The sequence below is a fragment of the Dermacentor albipictus genome, unplaced genomic scaffold, assembly GCF_038994185.2.
Source record: "Dermacentor albipictus isolate Rhodes 1998 colony unplaced genomic scaffold, USDA_Dalb.pri_finalv2 scaffold_14, whole genome shotgun sequence".
In the NCBI taxonomy this organism is placed as follows: Eukaryota; Metazoa; Arthropoda; class Arachnida; order Ixodida; family Ixodidae; genus Dermacentor; species Dermacentor albipictus.
The window spans coordinates 6,234,497-6,257,785 of NW_027225568.1; the positions used below are offsets into that span (position 1 = coordinate 6,234,497).

At 46.5% G+C, this 23,289-nt stretch overlaps 1 protein-coding gene across 1 annotated transcript; it reads left to right on the forward strand.

The window, feature by feature from the left end:
• The first annotated feature begins 3,217 nt into the window (after positions 1–3,217).
• LOC139051795 (uncharacterized) lies at positions 3,218–20,703 on the forward strand. Its single transcript, XM_070528784.1, has 7 exons — positions 3,218–3,463; positions 3,571–3,628; positions 9,356–9,491; positions 9,607–9,665; positions 12,071–12,212; positions 20,163–20,255; positions 20,400–20,703. Exons 1-7 carry the CDS (start codon positions 3,218–3,220, stop codon positions 20,416–20,418), a joined length of 753 nt encoding a protein of 250 aa, XP_070384885.1. The 3' UTR covers positions 20,419–20,703.
• The last annotated feature ends 2,586 nt before the right edge of the window (positions 20,704–23,289 follow it).

Below are 23,289 nucleotides of genomic sequence, written 5' to 3' on the forward strand. Positions count from 1 at the left end.
CCACCCTGAACGGAGCGGCGGGCGAGGAGGACATCGAGGCACCCTACGCCGGCCTAAGGTCGCTCTAAAATATTCAAGGTAGCGACATCTGCCGCGCGCGCCACCTAGGAAGTTCCTGTAGCAGACGGCGCCCACGCTAATCCGCGGCGCCGCGGCATTCGTGAGGTGAAAAAATATCTGCATACGCGCGGAAATAAAACCCACTGGTGCCTGACTGTGGCGAAAAATGAAAGAAGGACCCGAACTGCTAAATTTAGTCCTTTAATTTCAAATGAGCGCTTCCAAGAAAATAGCTCAAGAGAGCGTAATGAGGGATTGATCGCCTCGATTCCGCACGTTTCAATTCCGTTCGTTTGCGCTCAATCACCGCGCGAGCCTTGGTGATTGCTTGCGCTTAATCCCGTATGCTCTTTGAAATATTTTGCATGTAAGTGTGCTGCGTACACATAGAGGTTGCATTGAACGAAGTCGTGTAAAAATGAAGGCTGACAGTCACTTGGACCGAAGAGCTTTCCATATAACGTCGCTCAAACGTACGATTCTCAAAGCGCGCGACCCTCACGGCAACTGAACAATATCCTGTGTATGTGTGGAAACGAGTGCGCCAACAGCCTTCTTGCCGCTGAGTGTGTCTGTCGTGTAGCGATTGCACGATGACTGCTGTGTTTTGTGGTTCAATGCTACGAGCCAGTGCAACTGCCGTTACATGATGAAGATGTGGTATTGATCATGTCAGCGTGTCTCCTCGATCGTGTTCGGGCTGCCAGCGCGATCGGATCTCGCGGCACACCAATATCAAGCGTAGTGTGTGCGCGTGTGTGAATGCGGTTGACTGTTCTCTCAAACCGTGCGCTGTCGCCGCGTAAACTCGAATCGTTACGCGCATTGTTGTGTTTATCCCTTTTCGCCTCCGTGCACCGCTAAAGCCCCGTAAGAATTAGAGGGCCCTTATAAGAAACGCACGCGGATTGGCCCAGCTATTACTGCACTGTGTTTTGCTGGTAATCCGTGTATCGCTTGTGGCGCTTTTCTTATGTTCATTTGCAGTTGTGTGATTTTCATCAGTAAAATGGCATTGCCAATTACTGAAACATCTTCGAGTGTAAGGGAAACTTGGAAGGAACGAGCTCGCAGCTGCATGTAATGTACTTTGATATACTGTATTACGCTCTATTATTTGACGGCCAGTAGCTGTGGCTATGCAGTATTCGTTTTTAAAAACAGAGTAATGCAGGTACTTATCAATATATGTATCCACATATGCAATGCACAAAATACGATTAGAATATTGGAAATTACTTTTTGGACATGTTGTAAAGCGCAGCTGTTAACAATGCGCGCACAAACACAGGAAAGTGTACGGTCACGTTCTCACTCTTTACGTAAAAGTTAGGGCGTTTCAGCTGCTACTTTTAGCTGAATTGTAGCCACGAGATCTTCCTGATTTCTTAGCAATCAAGCTACAGGATTATTCAGCTCGCGGTAGTTCTGAGATCTGTAACGGTCGCTAAATACCAGCGCTTTAGTCTTAGCGCGCAAAGAAGATCTTTTTTTGTTGTTGTTGTACATCCTGAAAAAGAGAGCCTCAAACACGAGTTCCGTTTACTTTCTGTATACCCCGGTCGCTTATAGCCCTGCCACACGCACATGCTGGAAAAAAAAATAGCCTTAAATAGACTATGGTAGGCATCTGCAAGCCTTATTGTCTCCTTCTCGCGAGCCTCCACAATGTAGTCAATCGTAAACGAAAAATATTATCCCGATCGGGCTAGATCGCAATCGAAAGTGCCCGTACGACACAAGATATTACTGCTCCCGTAACCTACCAAATGCTCACGTTAACTGACAGCCAGAAGTTAAATATAAACGGAACGCTTGCTGTGCTCACTTTCTCGACGAAAGCGTTGTGATGCTGGAACTCGCATGCAAAATATATATATATATATATATATATATATATATATATATATATATATATATATATATATAAATATATATATATATATATATATATATATATATATATATATAAATTATAATTATAATTATAAATTATAACAGGGCATATATATATATATATATATATATATATATATATATATATATATATGCCCTGTTATAATTTTAGAATTTTAGACTGCCTGACCTTTTTCTCAACTCAAGAATGGCTACTTCATGCAGCGTGTCTACGCAGTTTCTGTGCTCTGGTATGACTCGCGATCGCAAATAAGGCATGTGTGCCTCTGTAATACTGCTTCAGTGCAATGTCACCCCACAAGAGCGCTCCGAGAAGCTCCAGGATATGTAGTAGGAAAGCAACAATAAAAGAAAATCATTTAAAACATTGCAGAGGTATAGCTATAGGTTCTAGTCCTTACGCATTCCTTTTGCCCCACTGCATGCGCCAAAGTGCCAGCCTTGTCGACAGAGAGGTCACTCATTCATTAAGGTGGCAAGAAGCTCTACGATCAACACCTATTGGAGCAGACATGGTGCAGACGAACTATCATTCGCAACATATAGGCCGTCTAAACACAGCGCTATAAGGGGATCCGTACACAAGAGCGCTCCAGAAAGTTAGTAGAGCCACTGGAATAAAAAAGCCTGGCGACGTATAGTGAAATAACAAACCGTACTTTATGTGAGTGAATAGATTACAGGAAATCGAACGCGCTGATCGGTGGTCAGTTTTTCGAAGATGTGCCCCACTGACTTGCTCCACCACTTCGCTGGTGACCGAGGGCGCAATTTGCCAATTCTTTAGTTTTATAAGGTTTTAATATCAGTTTGCGGGTCCCACCACTGCGATCATGAAGATTCTATGTGTATATAATGCCTAATATTTTCGTGAGATGGTAGGAGCTTTCTCTTGACGACTGCATTTCACATTGCTTCATTGTTTCTCAATCTCCCTGTGAGAACGCAGTTCAGAAGGAGGGGACACAACGGGTGGCTAAATACGTGATTGCGGGGAAGAAGAAAACGCCGAAAGCAGTTGAGGCATTCAAAAGAACCTTTCCACGTCGAGAAGCTTTCCTGCGTCGATCGTTCCTGGAGCGGTGGCCCTGTGTTCTCTGCGGGGAATCGGTCAAGTATCGGGTGGTTTAACTTTCTTTAGTTTTGTTTTGTACTTTACTCTTATTGTGGGTTCCTAATGTCTCTTTCTTCTCCCGGCCAGAGATCTTTCCTCTGGATGGCTTCGCTTCCCACTAATGACATGCCTATAGAGGCTTTCTTGCGCAGTGGCATTAACAGCGTTCGAGTGGCCCTAGTGCCGACCAATGGGGGATTCATCCGCGTGAAGAATCCCAAGGTGATTCAAGAAGAGCTGCGGAAAGCAACCCCGCATTTCCAAAGCATAACTGATGTCCGACAATTTGGCAGTGGGGGCATTCTTTTCTGTTCGCCTGACCAGACCTGCGGCTCCCAATTTCTGAAGCGTGAAATGTTCGCGAACCAGCCGGTGAGGCCTTTTATTCCTGTTTATCTAGGTTGCGTTAAGGGGCTAGTTCGTGGAGTCGACGCGAGTCTATGTGCTTCCGAAGTTCCTGCAGATGTTCTCCCCGGCAGGTGTCGTCTCCGTCTACCGATGTTCACGCGTTTGTGAGACTCAAAGGACCCCCACAGAGTCGGTCATTGTCACCTTTGCAGGCACAAATAGGCCCTCAGAGATCAAGGCGTGGTCATTAATATACAGGGTGGAAGCAATTTCTCCACGCCCATTGCGATGCGTTCAGTGCTCGCGATATGGCCACAGTATTAAGGGATGTCGATCAAAGCTACGGTGCCGAATTTGCAGAGAAGGCCACGATGGAAAAACGTGTTCCTCTCAGAGCGAACGATGCTGTTTCTGTGAAGGTTCCCACCCTGCGGACTGTGCGCAATGCCCTGCGAGAGACCAAGAGCTCGAAATTCTACAAATAATAGAACGGAAACGGTGTTCGCGTCGTGAAGCTCGTCCACTCTCATCAGAGAAATCATATGGCTATGCTGAAGCTGCTGCTCGTCACTCCAAAGCAATGGATGCATCTCTTGGTGATGTTGTAGCTGCCGCCGTTGAGAAAGCTATGGCAAACGCCCTCGACAGTTTATTTATGAACCTTTCAGTGACCGTTGGACAAGTTCTCGCCTCTCAGTTGTCGCAACTTTTGCATTTTACTGCGCCTCCAAGTGTTGCCTCTGAAATCACAGTCTACGATGAGAACATAGAGAAACACGTATCGGCAGAGGCCTCGCCTCGCACTACTGATGCCTCCGAAGCTCCCGCAACTCATGTAGAACATGAGGGCTTTCACAGTCACGAATCCCGTTCAGATACCATGGAGAACATGGATTTGGATGCTAGAACTTGTAAACGTCGTGCTTTTCCATACTCCCCAAGAGCTACTACCCTCCACAAATTAAAAGCTAAAAAGAGTGATAATAAGAGCTCATCAAAGGATGATTTCCTGAAGGATAACATTCTACAGACCGCAGTTAATACTGGCGGAATATCGACAACATAGGGAGCTTGAAAGTGCTGCAGTGGAACTGTCGTTCCATTTTTGCTGCAGCCGCTGATCTCTTATATCTCTGTGAAGATCTTTCTCCTGATTTGATTATTCTGCAAGAAACTTGCTTATCCACAGAAAAGAGATCATTCAAAGAATTATCGCAGTTTTCATCTAGATCTTCCTTCTCGTAGAGGGGGATTAGCATTTGTCATCTCAACAAAAAGTTGTCATAGAGCTAAAATTAGTCACCAGTCATTCTCTACTGAAAGTGAGATTCCAGCATTGGATGTAACGCTTCCTGGATGCACCCCATTTTCTATAATCAATGTTTATTTCCCTACAGGAGTCCGCAATACAGGCTCTCTTGATGCCGCGGTTGCAGCATGCAGAAAGGATATAATCATAGCTGGTGATTTTAATTCTCACCACGTATCATGGGGTTATCGGTCCGACTCTTGTGGTAAACGATTGTTAGACTGGGTTTCGTCAAATTACCTTAGTTCTGTAAATTCGAGAACCCCAACCTATGTATCCGGCAAATCGCGTTCGGTGTTAGACATAACTTTTTCAAGTTAGGGCTGTGTAATTTCCTCCTGGTCTGCTATTACCTCTGCGACAAATAGCGGCCATCTTTCAATAACTTTTGAAATAATGCGCGCAAATAATTTGGTTGAAAAGAATGTCCGCACCTATGTTAACTATAGTAAATTTCAAATTTCACTGCGATCAGCTTTAGAAAAACAGGTTGGCTTAAATGATGAAGTTAAGGCGGTTAATTTGTGTCAAGTGCTAAGCGACAGTTATAAAAGATGCAAGTTCAGTATGCAGTCAACTAAAGGTGTTACTTATTCGCCATGGTGGAATCCGGACTATGCACGCGAATATAGAAGAAGAAAGGCAGCCTGGAGAAAGTTACTGTATAATCGACGTCCACGTAATTGCAATGACTGTAAGTTTGCTGCAGCTACATTCAGGCAGACAGTTGACAAAGCGAAAGAAAATTATAACACCAAACGTTACAGTTACCTATCGCAGTCTAGTAATAAAAAAGCCCTATTTCGGTTTCTGCGGTCTAAAAAGATTGTTTCAGCCCCAATAAATGTAGAGTCAGTTAGCTTAACTTCCACTGAATTAGTGTAGTCACTGGAGGATATTGCAATAGGCTTAGAGCGTCGATTCACATCACTTCGTCCCTATCATATACCGGCACGTGAACCAGCTAACCCGCCGCGGTTGCTCAGTGGCTATGGTGTTATCTGAGCACAAGGTCGCGGGATCGAATCCCGGCCACGGCGGCCGCATTTCGATGGGGGCGAAATGCGAAAACACCCGTGTACATAGATTTAAGTGCACGTTGAAGAACCTCAGGTGGTCGAAATTTCCGGAGTCCTCCACTACGGCGTGCATCATAATCAGAAAGTGGTTTTGGCACGTAAAATCCCATAAATTATTTTTTTTTCTGAACCAGCTAACGAGTACATAAGGGTCACATTAGAAGAATTAATGAGAGAGGTAAAGATGCTGCCAGCTTCAGCCCCAGGTCCTGATGGCATAACTACAGCAATGATAAAATTATTATTCGAATTGTTTCCCCAGGATTTGCTTAATTTTATAAATTACCCGATTAAGAATGCATGGACTCATCCAGATTGGAAGGTTGCCAAAATAATTCCACTGCTCAAAAAGCCAGGCGATGGATATTCAGTAGACAACATTACACCTATTTCTCTGACCTCAAATCTTGTAAAGTTAATCGAGAGGGTTCTTTATGGTCACATCGATAGGTGGATAGGCGAGAACCAAATATTAAGTCATTCTCAAATAGGATTCAGGGCCGTCTGCTCAATTTGGTGTGCTCATGTTGACTTGGAGAGCAGAATTCAACTCGCTCGCCGCAACAACCAGTACGCCGCGCTAGTGACATTAGACATTAAGAAGGCGTACGACAGTGTCGACCACAGTACTTTATTCAACAGACTCAATAGTGTAAATGATCCACAGTACCTGATTGCATGGATGCAAAATTTTCTAAGCGGATGAACATGTTATTGCTATCAAAACGGTGTTTCTTCTAAAGGTTCCAAACAGACAAGGGGCATTCCTCAAGGTGCAGTACTTTCCCTAGTATTATTCAATATTTTACTAAATCACATCCCGACAAATCATGACGTACAGGTATACGTATACGCTGATGATATCGCATTTTCACGGTATCGAATGATATACAGTAAAAGCTCGTTAATTCGAACCGCAAGGGGAAGCCGCTTCAGTTCGAATTAACGAAAGTTCGAACTAACGAAAGTGAAGGAGAGCAACAGTACACTGCGATTTGGAAGCAGTAGGGCATGTCAGACATTTGGCGAGCCGAAAAGTGATGGCGTGTGCCGCGGGCACACGCCATCTTTGAGTCAAAGCTCTGGGTCCGACTGTGCCACACCATCGATGTCCAATGAAACGAACGTTAGCCGAGGCTTAACACCATCACAATGAATCGCGACGGCCGATGCCTCCTATAAGCTGAAAACAGAGGTGCACAACCGATGAAGACTTCCGAGACAAAGACGCTGAACATGTGAAGGTGGCGAAGGCCCTGATTCGTGGGTTCTTGATTGCAAGCGCAGCTGCGACGTACTTGATTCGCTGTGTTTTGGCGCTTGCCGTGCCATCTCCACACACACAGCATTAGCAGCTGTACAAGATTTGCGAAGCCTCCGAGATTCGCAGCGGGCAAGAAGTCTCGGGGGTAACGTAGAACGGAGAGGCGGCAGCCGCCGCTGCCTTCTGGGTGACCCCGCGCCGGTTAGATTTTTTTCGGATTTTGCCTTCTCTTGCCGTTCTCTCCGTTTCGGAGGCAATGCAGCCTTGTGTGTAGGCAGTCGGCGCGTTTCTCTGGCCGTGTGCCAGGCGAGCGTAGTTCGAATTATCCGTGAGGGAACCTTCTCGTGTTCGAATTAACGGACTTCTTTATACATAGACCTCTGTGGAGCTTGGCCGGACCAAATCGTACAGTTCGAATTATCCATAAATTCGAATTATTGAAGTTCGAAATAACGAGCTTTCACTGTACATAGCCTATATAAAAATTTGCAGTCGTATTTGAATCAGATTGAAATTTGGCTAAAACGAATGCAAATGTCGCTAAATGTCAACAAAAGTGAAATCATTGCCTTTCCCTTAACTTTTCCTATCCGAATAACACTGTCATATGGTGAGGAGATTATTCCGCAGGTACATTCTTTAAGATATCTGGGAATGATTTACACCGAAAAGCTTAATTGGCAGACACACATAGAATACATCGCATCTAAGGGAGCACGCGCTGTTGGTTTATTACGAAGAGTCTGCAACAGTCATTTTGGAATGCGCAGGAAGACCTTGCTGATGATTTATTGTATGTATGTCCGCCCCATTCTAGAGTTTGGATGCGTGTTATTTTCAGGAGGTCCTACGTATAAGTTACGTCCTCTGGTTCTTTTAGAACGGGAATCACTACGCCTGTTTCTCAGCCTTCGAAAATTTGTAGCCAATAATATTTTATGTCATGAAACTCACCTGCCTTCTCTCCAAATTCGATTTCGTATACTGATGTCCAAACATTTCTGAACATCTATGCTTCTCCCCAGAGACGCTCCTACTGTATATTTACTCAAGAACCAACTGTATTCTTTGAGAATCAATGGTCCAGACTGCATTGTTACCAGGTAGTTTTTGTGCAGAAGCTGTTAGAGCCATTACAAGTATCAATCCGTGATGTGGCTTTTCAAAATTTACCTACTTCGACAGTAAGTGTTGAATCTGGCGATATATTTCCCAATAACACTAAGCTCGTACCTATTCGATACCTAAAAGGTTTATTAGATGACCTTCTTGAAAACCTCGAAATAAATGCAGTAATAGCCACAGATGCTTCTGTCAGGAGGAGAAGGCCGGAGTGGGCATTTTTTCGACATCATTAAATTGGTCTTTCTCCCTTCGACTACCCGACTTTACGCCAATATTTCAAGCAGAGTTATTGGCGATCATCCTAGCTCTACGGAAACTTCCCACATCTATTTCTTCAGCCGTAATCTTAACCGACTCCTTGTCTGTTTGCTCCGCTTTATCTGCGCCCAATTAAAGTATCATTCTCCGAGAATTTCAGTCATTGGTTCCCCAACATTTACGACTCATCCACCTGATAGGGGTGCCAGGGCACGTGGGGCTCACTTTAAACGAGTCAGCAGACGCACTAGCAGCGGCACCTCTTAAAGGCCCGGTATTGAGGATCCTAAAACCTTCGGCATACGTAACTTCTGCAAGATTTAAAAAAAATTCCATTCAAGAAAAACATGCGAAATTATATGTATTAGGTAACGCCGATTTTCAGCACCTTAGATTTCCTTGGCACAGCGGATGGTGTGCAACAAGAAAATTTGAAATTTCATTTACGCGTCTGCGTTACCGAATACCACGGCTTAATTTCTATTCCCATAGGTCTGGTTTGGCACCTTCTCCTAAATGTTTTTACTGCAATGAACCCGAAACTATGGATCATTTCTTTATAAAGTGTCGTAGGTTCAACGTGCATAGAAAATAACTTCTAGAAGGTCCCTTCCGCCAACTTGGATTAGCCATTACGCTACCTATCATTCCGTCTCTGGGGGCGTCGTCACTAGGACACTGTAATAGGAACCTATGTGATGCCATGTATAATTTTATAATGGAAACAAGGAGACTTCCATGCTAATTTTATTGTTTCATTTTCCACAACAAGAAACCAAAAAATATTAACTTCTAATTTTAAGAAACTATAGCATGAAAATTATTAATAACGATTAGAATTCGTTTAATATCTCACTTTCACTAAAAAAAATCCTGTTTAGGTATTTATTCTTTTTCAACCCACCGCCGCCCGATTCATGGACAATCCCCCGTAGTGGGTTGTGCTATAAGCACAGGCACCAACCCAAAGCAAAATCAAAAGCTCCGTGACGTTTTGACGGTTCAATTAGCAAAGGGGTGAGTTTATTTCAGGTTGCTTGCAGTCCAGGTAGCATAGGGGACTTAATGATTGCCTACCAATTACTTGCTCGATAATTGTTGCACTTATTCACGAACGCTCATTTCGTTTCAGCGGATTTCGTTCAGCAGACTTGGTGGTTTTCACCTGTGCTCAGTTTGGCGGCTGCCAGTGTAAGTAATCTGTCTTTCAACTGATGTAGTAATGTTTTGCGAGGTTAGTGGCTCCACGCACCGTCGCTCTTTCTCCAGTTTATTTACAACACGCCGGCGGGGAATAAACTCCGCGTTTCCGCCACCGAGTAACAGACCTGTATATAACAGAGTCCAAGCTCGATGCAGCTGCGGTAGGGTCCCAGACGCGACACGCGTCCGGATGACGTGTGGGATCGCACATTCAGGTGAAGGCGACGGCGACGACACCAACATTTCAATGATGATGATGATGAAAACGTTTTATTTAAAGAAAAAGGGGAGGGGAGTTAAGAGAAGGGTTGGCGGATTCTTATTCCGGAATTCCGTTGGCTAAGGCCGCAGCCCTAGCTTTTTCCACGAGTGCTCGCTGGTCCTTGAGGGCTGAGCTGGACAGGGCTGCCTCCCATCCTTTCCACGTTGGCTGTTTTATAGTTTCTAAGGCACTATTAGCCTGGCAGGCCCATGCCATATGGCACAAATCTGCTTTCTGCCCGCAGAATTGACACTCGGCCGAAAAGGATTGTGGCTCAATAGCATGTAGCTTGACTGGGTTAATAAATGAACCATGTAATCTTCGTAAATGACATTCTTCTGATTTGTCTAATCCCTTAGTTGGGCCCGAGTATTTTCGTCGCAATAGGCACAAGTGCTGTAATACATCTGTATAAGTTATTAATGGCACTGGGAAGTCCGAGTCTTCGGGGAGGAAGGAGGAGGGACCCCGGGGGGAGAAAAGCTCGGGCGGCAGCACGTTCATTTCCCTCTATACCCTCGTGACCTGGCACCCAAGTCAGCTCTTTACGCGAAGCGAAGACCCCAGATTGCTTGAGGATTCTGCAAGTTAGCGGTGTAATTCGGCCCCGCGTGTAATTTCTGTATGCACTTTGCGAGTCTGGGGTGCGATCGGAGATGGTTGTTCGGCGCGTTCGTTCGGTTACCGGCGCGCGCAATTGGCCTACTCCGCGCCGACGTCGCCAGCCGCGGGGCGCGGCCACGTTTTTGGTGACATCAAAATGACGACACGCTCCTGTCAATCATCCTCCCACCGAGCATTTCGTCTGCTAGGCGCCGAACCCGACGGGAGCTGGGAAGTTTGGAGCGATCATATGGCTTCGCATGGCGCGTCTGGTGCATTGGTTTGGACCCAACAGGCGGCTGCGGCATGGCACGTTTGAATCCAATCCATAGTTTATTTCAAGAAAATGGCGCTTCCATTGGGAACTTAGGTTATTGCGCTGGTGTTTTTAGAGGAAGGAGGAGAGCGGGTGGCGGTGCGAAACGCGTTTCAAGAAATAGCAGAAAGTGAATTCCGGCGTCGTTTTTGTTTCTCGAAACAAATAATTCGTTGGTTGTACAGAGAAATCGACCCTATCATCGGTGCCAGCGAGCCACTGGAATGTTGTCGCTGCCTCTTGAAAAGTGCGCCACTGTTCCCGTCATTTTTTTTTCTTTTTTCTTCTCCCTGTGCGTGACCCCACCTAGGGACGACGCAAATAAGCTAATAGTCATAAATTGCAGTAGTCACACGTACTACTATTTGAAAACGTGTTAGGGCCTAAAAAGAAAAAATGCATTTTTTTAGATAAAGATTTCATTCATTTGGAAGACGAAACATTTCGCTTTATAGTATACTGTCTGCAAGCAGACGACAAACGACGTAAGTAAACTTCCGGGGAGGTCACCGCTTCCGGATTGGCTACTCTCTCCGCCCCGTTGTCACAAATTTTGCATACTGCAACTTTGTGATGTTGCAGCAACTGAACAGAACGCGTATCGAACAAAGTATCTCCGATCACGCCCTTGTAATGATGCATTCGGAACTAGGATGCAAAGCCGCCATGGCGATCGCCACCTCTTCCAATTCTGCAATTTCCCCGTGCCGACCAGAAAGTCCATCGACCGTCTGCCCTTGATGCACCACCGATATTGTGGAGACTCCTTCCACTGGACCTGCAGCATCCACGAAGAAGGCTCCCTCTAATTTAGAATAGATCTGGTCCATCTTCTTGGCTCTTGCCCTCCCCCTTGCTTGATGATATTCTGTGTGCATGTTTATAGGAAGGAGCAGTGTCGTGAATTTGCTCCTCCACTCTTTCGGAATGTCTTGTCTTGTTGCCGTATAGTAAGGACAGCTGATGTTTAGGTCCTTTAGTACCTTGCGTCCCGTTTTTGTTCCTGCCAATCTGGCATATTGACTTAATAGGTGGCTTCAATTATCTCATCTGTTGTATTGTGCACCCCCAACTGAAATAAGCGCTCTGTAGATGTTTTGGCCGATAGTCCTAGTGCCTTCTTATATGCTGTTCTGAGCATGACATCGAAATGTTTTAAATCGCACCTCCTCATCCGGAGGTACGGAGCTACGTACACAACTACGTACGCAGCAGCAGCGGCGGCAGCGGCGGCAGCAGCGGCAGCGGCACCGGCAGCGGCACCGGCAGCGGCAGCGGCGGCGGCAGCAGCGGCGGCGGCGGCGGCAGCAGCAGCAGCAGCAGCAGCAGCAGCAGCCTCGTTCAGCGATTTGAGGTAGGGTTTGCAAAGAGAGCCTCGTTTTAAGCCTTCTTCATGGGCCTGTGCACGTAGCCTGGATTGCAGGTTTGCTATATGTGCTACCTCACACGCAAGCATCACTGAGTTATACTGTTTTGCTGCCCGGAAGCTCAAACGCGGCTGAAATTCACGTTTTTCCGCCGCAACCGCAGAGATTTAACGCCGACTGTACACATGCGAAAATACGCAAGTACAGTAATTTCTGCCTATAATTGCTTCGGCTTCATCGTATGTTGACTTCATGTGGTGTTAACTGAAAAAAAATAACATTCAACCCTCAGGTTTCCCTGTTCTTCTCGCTCTTTAGGGGACACAGCTCGCTGTTTTTGCTTTTTGCATAGTAAATTATCCGCTTATGAAACCGTGCCGACTTCTTGCGAAGCAGCACTCATGGAGCCCACCGACAGCGGCAATGGCACCGATGCTTCTGGCCGGGGACGGCAGACTGCTTTGACACCTCACGGCGGCTTGGCCGTGAGGTGTCAAAGCAGTCTACGTGAACGAGCTGCGCAGTCCGGAGTTAACGTCACCAGTAAAGGCCAGGGTGGAGGCGCACGAAGGCTATAAGTTGCAGGATGAGCTAGAGTTGAGCAATAGACTGACCTTCACCAACAGGCTGATGGCCTTGAAAGCCTTCGAGGAGGAGGAGTTGCTTGGCGGGGGTAAGTCGCAACCGTAACGTGCTCCAGTTATATTGAGAAACGGCTCACGAATCGTGCTTGCAATCTGAACCGATGGGACAAGATGTAAAGAGTCTTATAAAACCAAACTTGCTATTACCAGACTTCTTGTAGGGGATCGAGGGAGCTTCGTTTAGTACCGCGTTCTTGGACTTTCATTCACTACCAGGTCCCGCTCAAGGGAAACACAAGAAGTTACATTCTAGGGTCAGATTATTTGACCGTTCTTGTCGTTTTCTATTTTTTCCGCCCTTCCTAATTCGTTCGCGCGAAGCAGCGCACCCGGTATCAGAGGGATCGGTTACTGTTGGCCGGAGGGATATGCAACAAATGAATGGAATCACCGAAAAAAGGATGCTTACAATATGCGGTCCTCGGCGTTCAACAATGGCCGCTCTGCACACCGTTCGCCTAAAGTTCCAAGAGTCCACAGGTTGGACCAGCATGATAGAAAGGAAACCATAAGAGAAAGGAAATGAGCTCTGTGTTCCCTTCCTGTCGTCCCTGTCTAACATCACGCTCTACAAATCTGTCGATATGCACCAGATAGTCTAGCAAACTGCAAGAGTCCAATCGATACTTCATAAACGAAATGACATCTATATAAGAAATGCCCTGCTGTATTACCCACATGCCTTATTTGAGCATCATCAGCCGCTCTCTGGTGATTCGTAATAGGGAACAACCCTCGCCACCCAAAAGCAGTGAGGATAATAAGATCCAAAAAGTGGCACGAAGTGAGCTATGGTAGCGTGGTGATTGGCTACTAAACTTTTGATAAGGACCGTCCAGACACCAGTACCTTTCAAGCCTGCGATTCGCGTTGTATTGCGTCAGCCACGTTAAGGTTGCCGTCGATCAGCTTCGGCAATTTCGCAGGTGAAGAATATATTGATATAAATAGAGTGCGAATCGTAGGGGGCCGATTCAAGCTCGGATATGTATTTTCTTTCATATATATAGCTAAAGTTTATAAGTGGCTAGGATAAAAACATTTGCAAGGCAATATGAGTATTACAGACTCGGGTCCATTCCGTTCAGCTTCCATTTTTACACCAGAGCCTCATACAATTTTTTCTGCTTGCTTTTAAGACGTTGAATGCACATGCGCTGAACGTTATTCGGCGTGCAGAGGAAGCTCGCGGAACAGTATTCACTTATTAGAACCAATACGTATACTTCGCAAAATAAACAACAACACGCCTCCATAGGATCCTGCGGCCTGTCCGCGGGAGCCCAGGAGGAAAAGCGCGCCGTGCGCAGCAGGCGGGCGAGGAGAATCGAGGAGGAAAGCGCCGTGAGGAGGAGAGTGTCACTACTTTCAAATTATCAAGGGGTTTTGGCCGACGGCACTGTTAGCGCCGCGTCCCGGCAATCGCTGGAAGCATTGCACATGCGCAGTATACGCTCTGCGAAAGAATATTTCCACCGCGCGCACTACGTCACTGGAGACGCTCGTTCGTCGTCTGCTAGCTGCATTTTTGTCTCCTGAGCTTACACTTTCCGTACTTGCTGGCCCATCTGGTAGAATATGTGGTGCGTCAGTGATTAAATCAGCATAAGACACTGTGTTTCAACTGGATATGGAACTAAACTGCAAGCTCGCAGTGTAAGCGAAGCAGACGTACTACAGGGAAATCAAATATTAGACTTTCTAGTACCGAGTCACGTCATCACTGACAGCAACCACTGCCACTGACCTGGACGGTAGCGAGTCATAAAGTGGCTGCACATATTCGCGATTGGCCTTTAGGCTTTCCCAATCGTGGCTGACTGCGGCCCCGAACTGGTCGGAAGAAGCGGAATAAAGGGGCTTTCTTACCAAGGCAGATTTCAGGCGGCCCCAAACGTTTTCAATAATATTAGGGTCCGCCCCTTTCTGTGGCCATTCCAGTACGGGTATGTGCTGCTCTGCCTGGAGGTCCTTCACAACCCTGGCCGTGTGGATCGGCAACCGGTCTGGCTGGAAAAGATAGTTGCCGTTGGGGAATAAACTGCTCGCATATGGCAACAGCAGAGCGTTCAAAATACTGCAGTATTGCTTGAACGATAAGTGCCCACGTATGCGGTGTAATGGTCCTAAACCATATTGCGAAACCGGACCCCACACGCTCACACTTGCTCTCCCGCTGGCAGAGACGCGTTGCACGTTGTCTGGATCGTTCCTGCATGGCGTTGTTAAATAAAGTAAGAAACCCACTCTTCAACGGAAAAGTTTACGTTACCGTGTTCCTGGCTGTCTCCACACAAGCACTCTTTGGTCTTGTGGCGTCGAAAACGCGGGCTCGTTCGAAAAGATGACACGTCCCCAGTCTTCGGTTGTCCACGACACGTGCTGCTCAGCGAACCGCCGTCGTGCTTCCCTGTTGGCAGCCGCAAGTAGCGGCTTCTGTGTTGCGACGTAACTGCGAAGGCCTGAACTACGCAGGCGACGTCGAACAGTAGTGTCTGAAGCGTCTAAATACAACTCGCGAACTGCTCCGGCAGGCAAAAAAGGGTTCTCAACAACAGCTGCAATTATGCATGCATCTTGGTCATCTATGGTAGCCCTAAGACGAGGTGCACGTGGCGCATCCCAAATGCGACCTTCGTTCTTGTATGCCTGAATTATTCAGTTCACAGTCTTGAGAGGCCTACCTACTAAAGAGACGATGTATCTCTGGGAATAACCTTTTAGTGAAAGGTCAACAATAGAGCGTCTTTGATGATCGGGAACTCTAGCCATATGGCATGTGGCGACAAACTGAACGTCTGCGGTAGATGCTCGGTGCTTTATATGCTGCATTTGGATGCCGAACAACTCTGAAGATATTATTCATGCCCCACATAGCTATGTGCGTTTTGTTGATGGTTTTGTTCTCTTGAAGCACTTGAAATGCTGAAAGTATTAGCTCACGAGGCAAAAGCTCGGCTAGCAGACAATGGACGGGCCTCTCCAGTGACGTGATGCGCGCGGTAGAAAGACATCTTCGCTAAACGTGTACTGCGCATGCGCAGTGCTTCCGGTGATTGTCGTGCCGCGGCGCCAACAGTGTCGTCGGCCACGCGCTCGCGTGTTCACCATAACTGTGCTCATCGCTGTACGTAGGCGCGTTCGAGGCCGCGTGCGTGCGTGAGATTCGGAAAACACGATGTTGGCACCACTGTTAATTGACACTACATCGTGCAACCTATGACGATCGGCAAAACACGGAGAGTACGGATAAATCAACGGATTTATTAGGTAGCTAGGGCCCTCTGGGCTGTACTTTTCAGCGCAAATGTAGTCTCGCCGCCTGCGGGATTATCTGACTGAGCTATGTCGAATGCTCAGTTCCGATAGCCGAAAGTTCGAATCCTTTTTTAACATCTAACGATCATGTACTTGACTTCGGCCTCCTCCTGTGCAGTACATTTCAGGCTTGGAGTGACGCCTGACACTGGCAAAAGATGCCAAGAGTGAGTGGGGTTTTACTAATCAGGTACAACCAAATTAGGAAGCCCCACTTAACTTGAGCAGACACCCTCACCAGAACCTCATTTGGTCTCCCTGATGAAGTGTTCGGCCGCTACCTCCCTGATGATTCCTACAATTAACCGATGGCCCTCAGTACCCAGCAGCTGAGGAGCGTCTGACCAAGGCTAACCTAACCTAACCTAAACTAACCTAACCTAACCTAACCTAACATTGTTTGGGATATCATCAGCGTTAGTGAGATTAGAACTGGTGAGGCTTACACATTGCTGAATAACGGCCACGTCCTTTGTTATAGACGTCTCCCAAATAAGCGCCAATACGGCGTGCGAATCCTAATCGATAAGACATAGCGGGCAACATTGGCGAATTCTACAGCAATAATAAGAGGGTAGCAGTAGTAATCAAACTTAATAACAGGTATAGATTAAAGATAGTACAAGCCTACGCACCTACATCCAGTCACGATGATGAGGAAAGAGATCAGTTTTATGGAGATGTTTCATTAGCGATGAGAAAAGTGCAAACTAAATTAAATTATGGGGTTTTACGTGCCAAAACCACTTTCTGATTATGAGGCACGCCGTAGTGGGGGACTGCGGAAATTTGGACCACCTGGGGTTCTTTAACGTGCACCTAAATCTAAGTGCACGGGTGTTTTCGCATTTCGCCCTTATCAAAATGCGGCCGCCATGGCCAGGATTCAATCCCGCGACCTCGTGCTCAGCAGTCCAACACCATAGCCACTGAGCAACCACGGCTAAGTGCAAACTAAGTATACTGTACTAATTGGCGACTTCAATGAAAAAGTGCGGAAAAAGCAGGCTTGTGAATAAGCAATTGGCAACCACGGCGTCGATTCTAGGAACGCTAGAGAAAAGATGCTGGTAGAATTTTCAGAAAGGAATAAGCTAATAATCATGAACGTCTTTTTCAAGAAGCCTAGCAACAGAAAGTGAATGAATGAACATATGATGTTTAATGGCACAAGGGCCAGGTGTGGCCAAAGAGCGCCATTACAGAAAGTGGACCTGAAAAACACGTAATGGTGAAACAAGAAATGAAATTGATTTCTTACTTGCGGCCAATACCAGCATAGTGCGATATGTAGAAATGATAGGTAGGGTGAAGGGCACTGATCATAGGCTAGTGAGAGCTAGGATTCACCTCAATTTGAAGAGAGAAAGAGTAATATTGGTCAAGAATAAACAGGTAAACCTAGAGGCAGTAAGGATAAAAGCATACAAATTCAGGCTGGTGCTTGCAAACAAATATGCAGCCTTAGAACATTGAGATGAAAATGATATAGAGGTAAAGAATGAAACCGTAACTAGACTGGCTTGAAAAGTAGCAATTGAAGTAGAAGGCAAGGAACCAAGGCAACCAGAAGGCAAGCCCTCTCAAGTAACGAAGGACCTACAAAGAAACGACAAAGAATGAAAGTGTCCAATTCAAGAGATAAGATAGAATTCGCGGAGCTGTCACAGCTGATCAACAAGGGGAAAATAAGTGATATCCGAAATTATAATGTGAGAAAGACTGAAGAAGGCGTAAAAAATGGACGCAGCCTGAAATCGACGAGCAGGAAACTTTCCATAGGATAAACCAAGATGTATGCTTTGAAGGATAAGCAGGGTAATATCAGCAGTCTCGAATGTATAGTAAAAGCAGCGAAAAAATTCTGTCTTTTAGAGTGCCCAAAGGACTCAGAGTTAATGACATCTGACGCGAGTTAATGACATCTTAGTTGAAATCAAGAAAAAGAAATGGGCATGGGCAGGACATGTAATGAGGAGGGAAGATAACCGGTGGTCATTAAGGGTCACGGACTGGATTCCTAGGGAAGGGAAGCGTAGCAGGGGACGGCAGAAAGTTAGGTGGGCGGATGAGATTAAGAAGTTTGCAGGGACGGCATGGCCACAATTAGTACATGACCGGGGTTGTTGGAGAAATATGGGAGAGGCCTTTGCCCTGCAGTGGGCGTAACCAGGCTGATGATGATGATGAAAGGACTCAGAATAACTATATTCGAAACAGTAATGCACAGGGTACGGAAACTCCTCCTATAGCTAGCGATGAGGTCAGAAGGCCCTTGCAAGACATGAAATGGGGAAGAGCGGCAGGAGAAGACAGACTAACAGTCGATTTAATCAAAGATGGAGAAGACATATTGCTTAGAAAACTGGCGACTCTCTATACGAAGCGTCTATCGACTGCAAGGATTTTAGAAAACTGGAAGGATGCAAACATTGTACTAATCCTTAAAAAGGGAGACGGTAAAGAATTGAAAAATTAAAGGCTCATTAGCTTACGCCTTATATTATTTAAAATATTCACCAATATATTCTCCATTTGAGTAAGGGCAACACTGGAGTTTAGACAACAAAGGGAACCGGGAGGTTTTATGAAGGTATACTCTACAATGAATCACTTCCATGTCATCAATCAGGTTATCGAGAAATCCGCAAAGTATAATCGGCCTCTATATATGGCTTTCATAGATTACGAAAAAGGCATTCGATTGAGTAGAGATTCCAGCTGTCATAAAGGATTGTCATTGTATGTTATAAAAGATGTCATTGGAAAGATGGACAGCTGTCAATCTTTCCAATGCTATTCACTGCGTGCTTGGAAGTATTCAAGCTATTAAACTGGGAAGGCTTAGGAGTAAGGACCGACGACGAATATCTCAGCAACCTTCGGTTCACCGATGACATTGGTCTATTCAGCAACAATGCAGACGAGTTAGAACAAATAATTGAGGAGCTTAACAGAGAGAGTGTCATTGTGGGGCTGAAGATTATTATGCAGAAGACAAAGATAATGATTAATAGCCGGGCAAGGGAACAAGAGTTCAAGATCGCCTGTCAGCCTGTAGAGTCTGTGAAGGAGTACGTTTACCTAGGACTATTAATCACAGGGCACCTTGATCACGAGAAGGAAATTCATAGAAGAATAAAATTGGGTTGGATCGCATACAGCAGACATTCTCAACGCCTGACTGTAAGCTTACCATTATCGTTGAAAAGGAAGGTGCATAATCAGTGCATTTCACCGGTGGTGACATATCGGGCAGAGACTTGGAGACTGACAATGAAGCTTGAGAACAAGTTAAGGACCGCGGAAAGAACGATGGAATGAAGAATTCTAGGCATTACCTTGAGAGACAGAAAGAGAGCAGTTTAAATCAGAGAGCAAACGGGTACAGCCGATACTCTAATTGGCATTAAGAGAAAAAAATGGTGCTGGGCAGGTCATGTTATGTGCAGGTTGGATAACCGTTGGACCATTAGGGCTATAGAATGGGTGCCAAGAGAAGGGAAGTGCAGTCGAGGACGGCAGAAGACTAGGTGTGGTGATGAAATTGGGAAATTCGCGGGTGCTAGTTGGAATCGGTTTGCGCAGGGCAGGGGAATTGGAGATCGCAGGGAGAGGCCATCGTCCTGCAGTGGACATAAAATATTATGATGATGATGATGATGCCATAACGCGGAATTGTCAATTTTTCGGTAATGCCAGACAACAAATTTTTTTACGGATGAGCCACTTAAAGCATTCGCCTTAAGATGATTACTTGAATTATTTGATAGATGCCTGTAATGTTGTCCATGACTGTACGTCCGGTCAACTGGCCAGCTTGTATATGAGAGACATCTGCTTTCAGGTGTCTGATGCACCATGACAACACAATAAAACAAGAGGTGGCAAGCATGTCACCAGGTGTGCGTAGAGTATTGTGTTCGTTGAAGGAGAGCAGTGTGATACAACAGCACCACGCATTGTTTTAAACAGATGCGAACACTGGTGGATCCAGAAGGGGAGAACCTGGGCCATCAAAGGGAGTGATGCAACGTTCGCCATGCGAAGCTCATGTATTCGACCAAGGTAATTCACTTTTTGAAGAAATGCACCTAACAACATCGCACCTGTATGCTTGCGTTGGTCAATTACGCAATCATCCATACATGTTGTTTAGGATGCATTAAGCCGCATTCACATGTACGACCCCTGCTTTGTGTGCTTGCGCAGACATGCTGATGACCAGTGACAGTGATGAATCATCCTACATGGCACTTCCGGACTCCTACCAGATTGCGATCGCTGCTTCGAGCCGCTTCCGCAAGAAGCTGCGATCGGAGTCGCAGCGTGCTCTCCCCGTTTCACCGGACGTGGCTGAATTGTCAGCGCTGCCTTTAGGACCTCAACCACGTACGAGCACGCCGATTTCCGATCGTTTGCAATATTCCGCGCGGAACGCACAAAGTCTCGAACCTTGATGATGTGCCATTGTTTCTCTCAAATAAAGTCTCGTCCAGCGCGTGCTCACCTTTCATGAAGGAGACAATAACCTGAAGCTGCGAGGAATGCAGAGTGTGACTGTGACAAGGTGCTCCTCAGTCCCAGGGGTGGCGTAAGCCCATGGGCAGTAGCTGGATCATATCGATCATTGAAGAGGGCTCGTGTAGAGGCGAGCAGATGTAGTACAAAAGCAAAATTTATAAAATTGTCATACATAAAACGCGGTCATCTTAAAAAAAGTTGCTCGAGAGCACACACGCTCAATGGATTTATTCGATATAAACACCCTCAAAAGAGGTCTTTAGAAGGTCTTTAAGCCCTCTTGACAACTCTATTGCGCACAGGAGAGGGAACGAACCATCAGCCAATGCAACAGCGCTCGGTCATGCCTGCCTGCCTGCCTGCCTGGTATTCGCACCTACTTTATTAGGTGCCTACTGCACCATCAATATACAGGCGGTCTTTTTAACGGCCAAATATTAAGGAATAGATCAATGTAAATCTTCCTGACATTATTGTTATCATTCGAGTGTTCAGATGGTAACCTCCGGATACGGAGCAAGTTGAGCAGTTGTGTGCGCAATTTACGAATGTATGGCAATTATCATTTAAATAACTGTTTTTGGGTGGCTAAAGCAAATTACCAGTCTGGAGCCTGTCTTTGACATATTGTAGATGCGCGAATATATGCTTATTAATCATGGTTCTGTAAGAGCTAAGAACAAATATTTTGTAATTAAGCGTTCTCTGAAAGCCTAACTGGCGCGGAAAAAGATCGTGGGCAACATCGACCTGACCGCTTCCAGCCTTTCGAGTTATTGCGATGAATGACACGGCTCCGTGAGCATGTTCCTTGCGGCCAGACGAGTGTCTATATTTATTCACATCGTTTTTCCGAAGGCAAGCCCATAGAGAAAGGCATAGAACGAGAGCGGACACTTCCATAGAGCCCAGCGGCCGAATTGACAGCAGCGCACCAAGCCGTGGATGTTAAAACCTGAAGCACACTTCCGGTTTCGGTTTCGTGCGCGCGCGTTTTGGCAGTCAGAGAAAGCGCCAAAACTTGTCGCAGTAAAATTCAGTACACGCGAAACTGCGTCATAGCACCCTGTGCGACAAGCGTGCCCGACAGACAGACAGACAAAGAACTTTAATAGCAAGGTCCTGAGACGCTTTGCCCTAGGGCAGAGCTGCGGGCCGCTCCCACCTGGGGACTGGTAGGCCGAGCCTAACCGCCGCATCGTGGGCTCTCTGGACAGCCCAAGTTTGATGTGCATATTCTGAGCTCCGGATGGCAGAGCTCCATTCTTGTTCTGTGATGCGATTGGGTCCCTGTAACGAGGGGCATCGCCAGAGCATGTGTTCGAGATTGCTAACAGCCCCACAGTCGGGGCAAGTAGAGCTGAAAGCCTCTGGAGTGATCATGTGAAAAAGGGCCAGGTTCGGATAGCACTGCGTCTGAAGCATGCGTAAAGTGGACGCCAGAGGTCTAGCCAGTTTGCAGTGAGGGGGAGGATAAGTCCTCCTACCCAGGTGATAGTGCATAGTAATTTCGCGGAAAGTAGTGAGAGTGTCCCGAAACTCGAGAACCCCAGAGTCTGAGCTCAATCTTGCTCCCGCGCGGTGGGTTAGTGCGCGCGCTTGGGAGTGAGCAATGTCATTAAGATTGGGAAACGAGTCAAGCTGGGGGTCGAGGTGAGCCGGAAACCACGTGATGGTGTGCGGAGAGATTATCTTGTTCTTGAGAATCTTGTGAGCCTCCTCAGCGATGGATCCTGAAGCGAAAGCCCTGACCGCCGATCTCGAATCAGTGAAGATTTGTGGTCTGCTGTTGTCTAGGAGTGCTATAGCAACTGCGACCTGCTCCGCTCGGGTTGGTGTTGAGCACTTCAGGGAAGCCGCATTCACTATCTGTCCGTTGTGATCAACGAGGGCAATGGCGAAGTTAGACGACTGTCCATATTGGGCTGCGTCGACAAAACATGCCGAGTAAGGATCGTCTTTGGTACGCTTGAGGAGGGCGAGGGCTCTTGCCCTGCGTCTGCCTACGTTGTGTCGAGGATGAACATTACGGGGAAACGGTGCAACTCGTATGTTGTTCCTTTGATTGTCTGATATTTCATATTTCCGCTCTTCCATGAGGATAGGGTTGATCCCAAGAACTGCCAGGATCTTCTTTCCAGCCGGAGTACAGGATAGACGGGCCAGTTGGGCTGACTCCTGGGCCTCGATTATCTCGTCCAAGGTGTTGTGCACTCCTAGTTGCATAAGGAGGTCCGTGCTCGCCCGTAACGGAATGCCTAGTACTTTTTTTATACTTTTTCTGATGAGAGTGTTTAATCGTTTTTTCTCGGAGTTATACCAGTTGTGCATGGCGGCCACATAAACAATATGACTCATGAGGAAGGCGTGGAACAACCGGAGGAGGTTGTCTTCCTTTAAGCCTCCACGCCTATTCGAGACTCTGTTGATGAGTCTCATCATGTTCTCAGTCTTGGCTGTCAGCTTGTTGAGCGTAGTATTATTACTGCCATTCGATTCGATGAACATGCCAAGGACCCGAATGGTGTCTACTCTGGGGATGGTACAGCCGCTTTTAGTGTGGAGTTTGATGTTTATT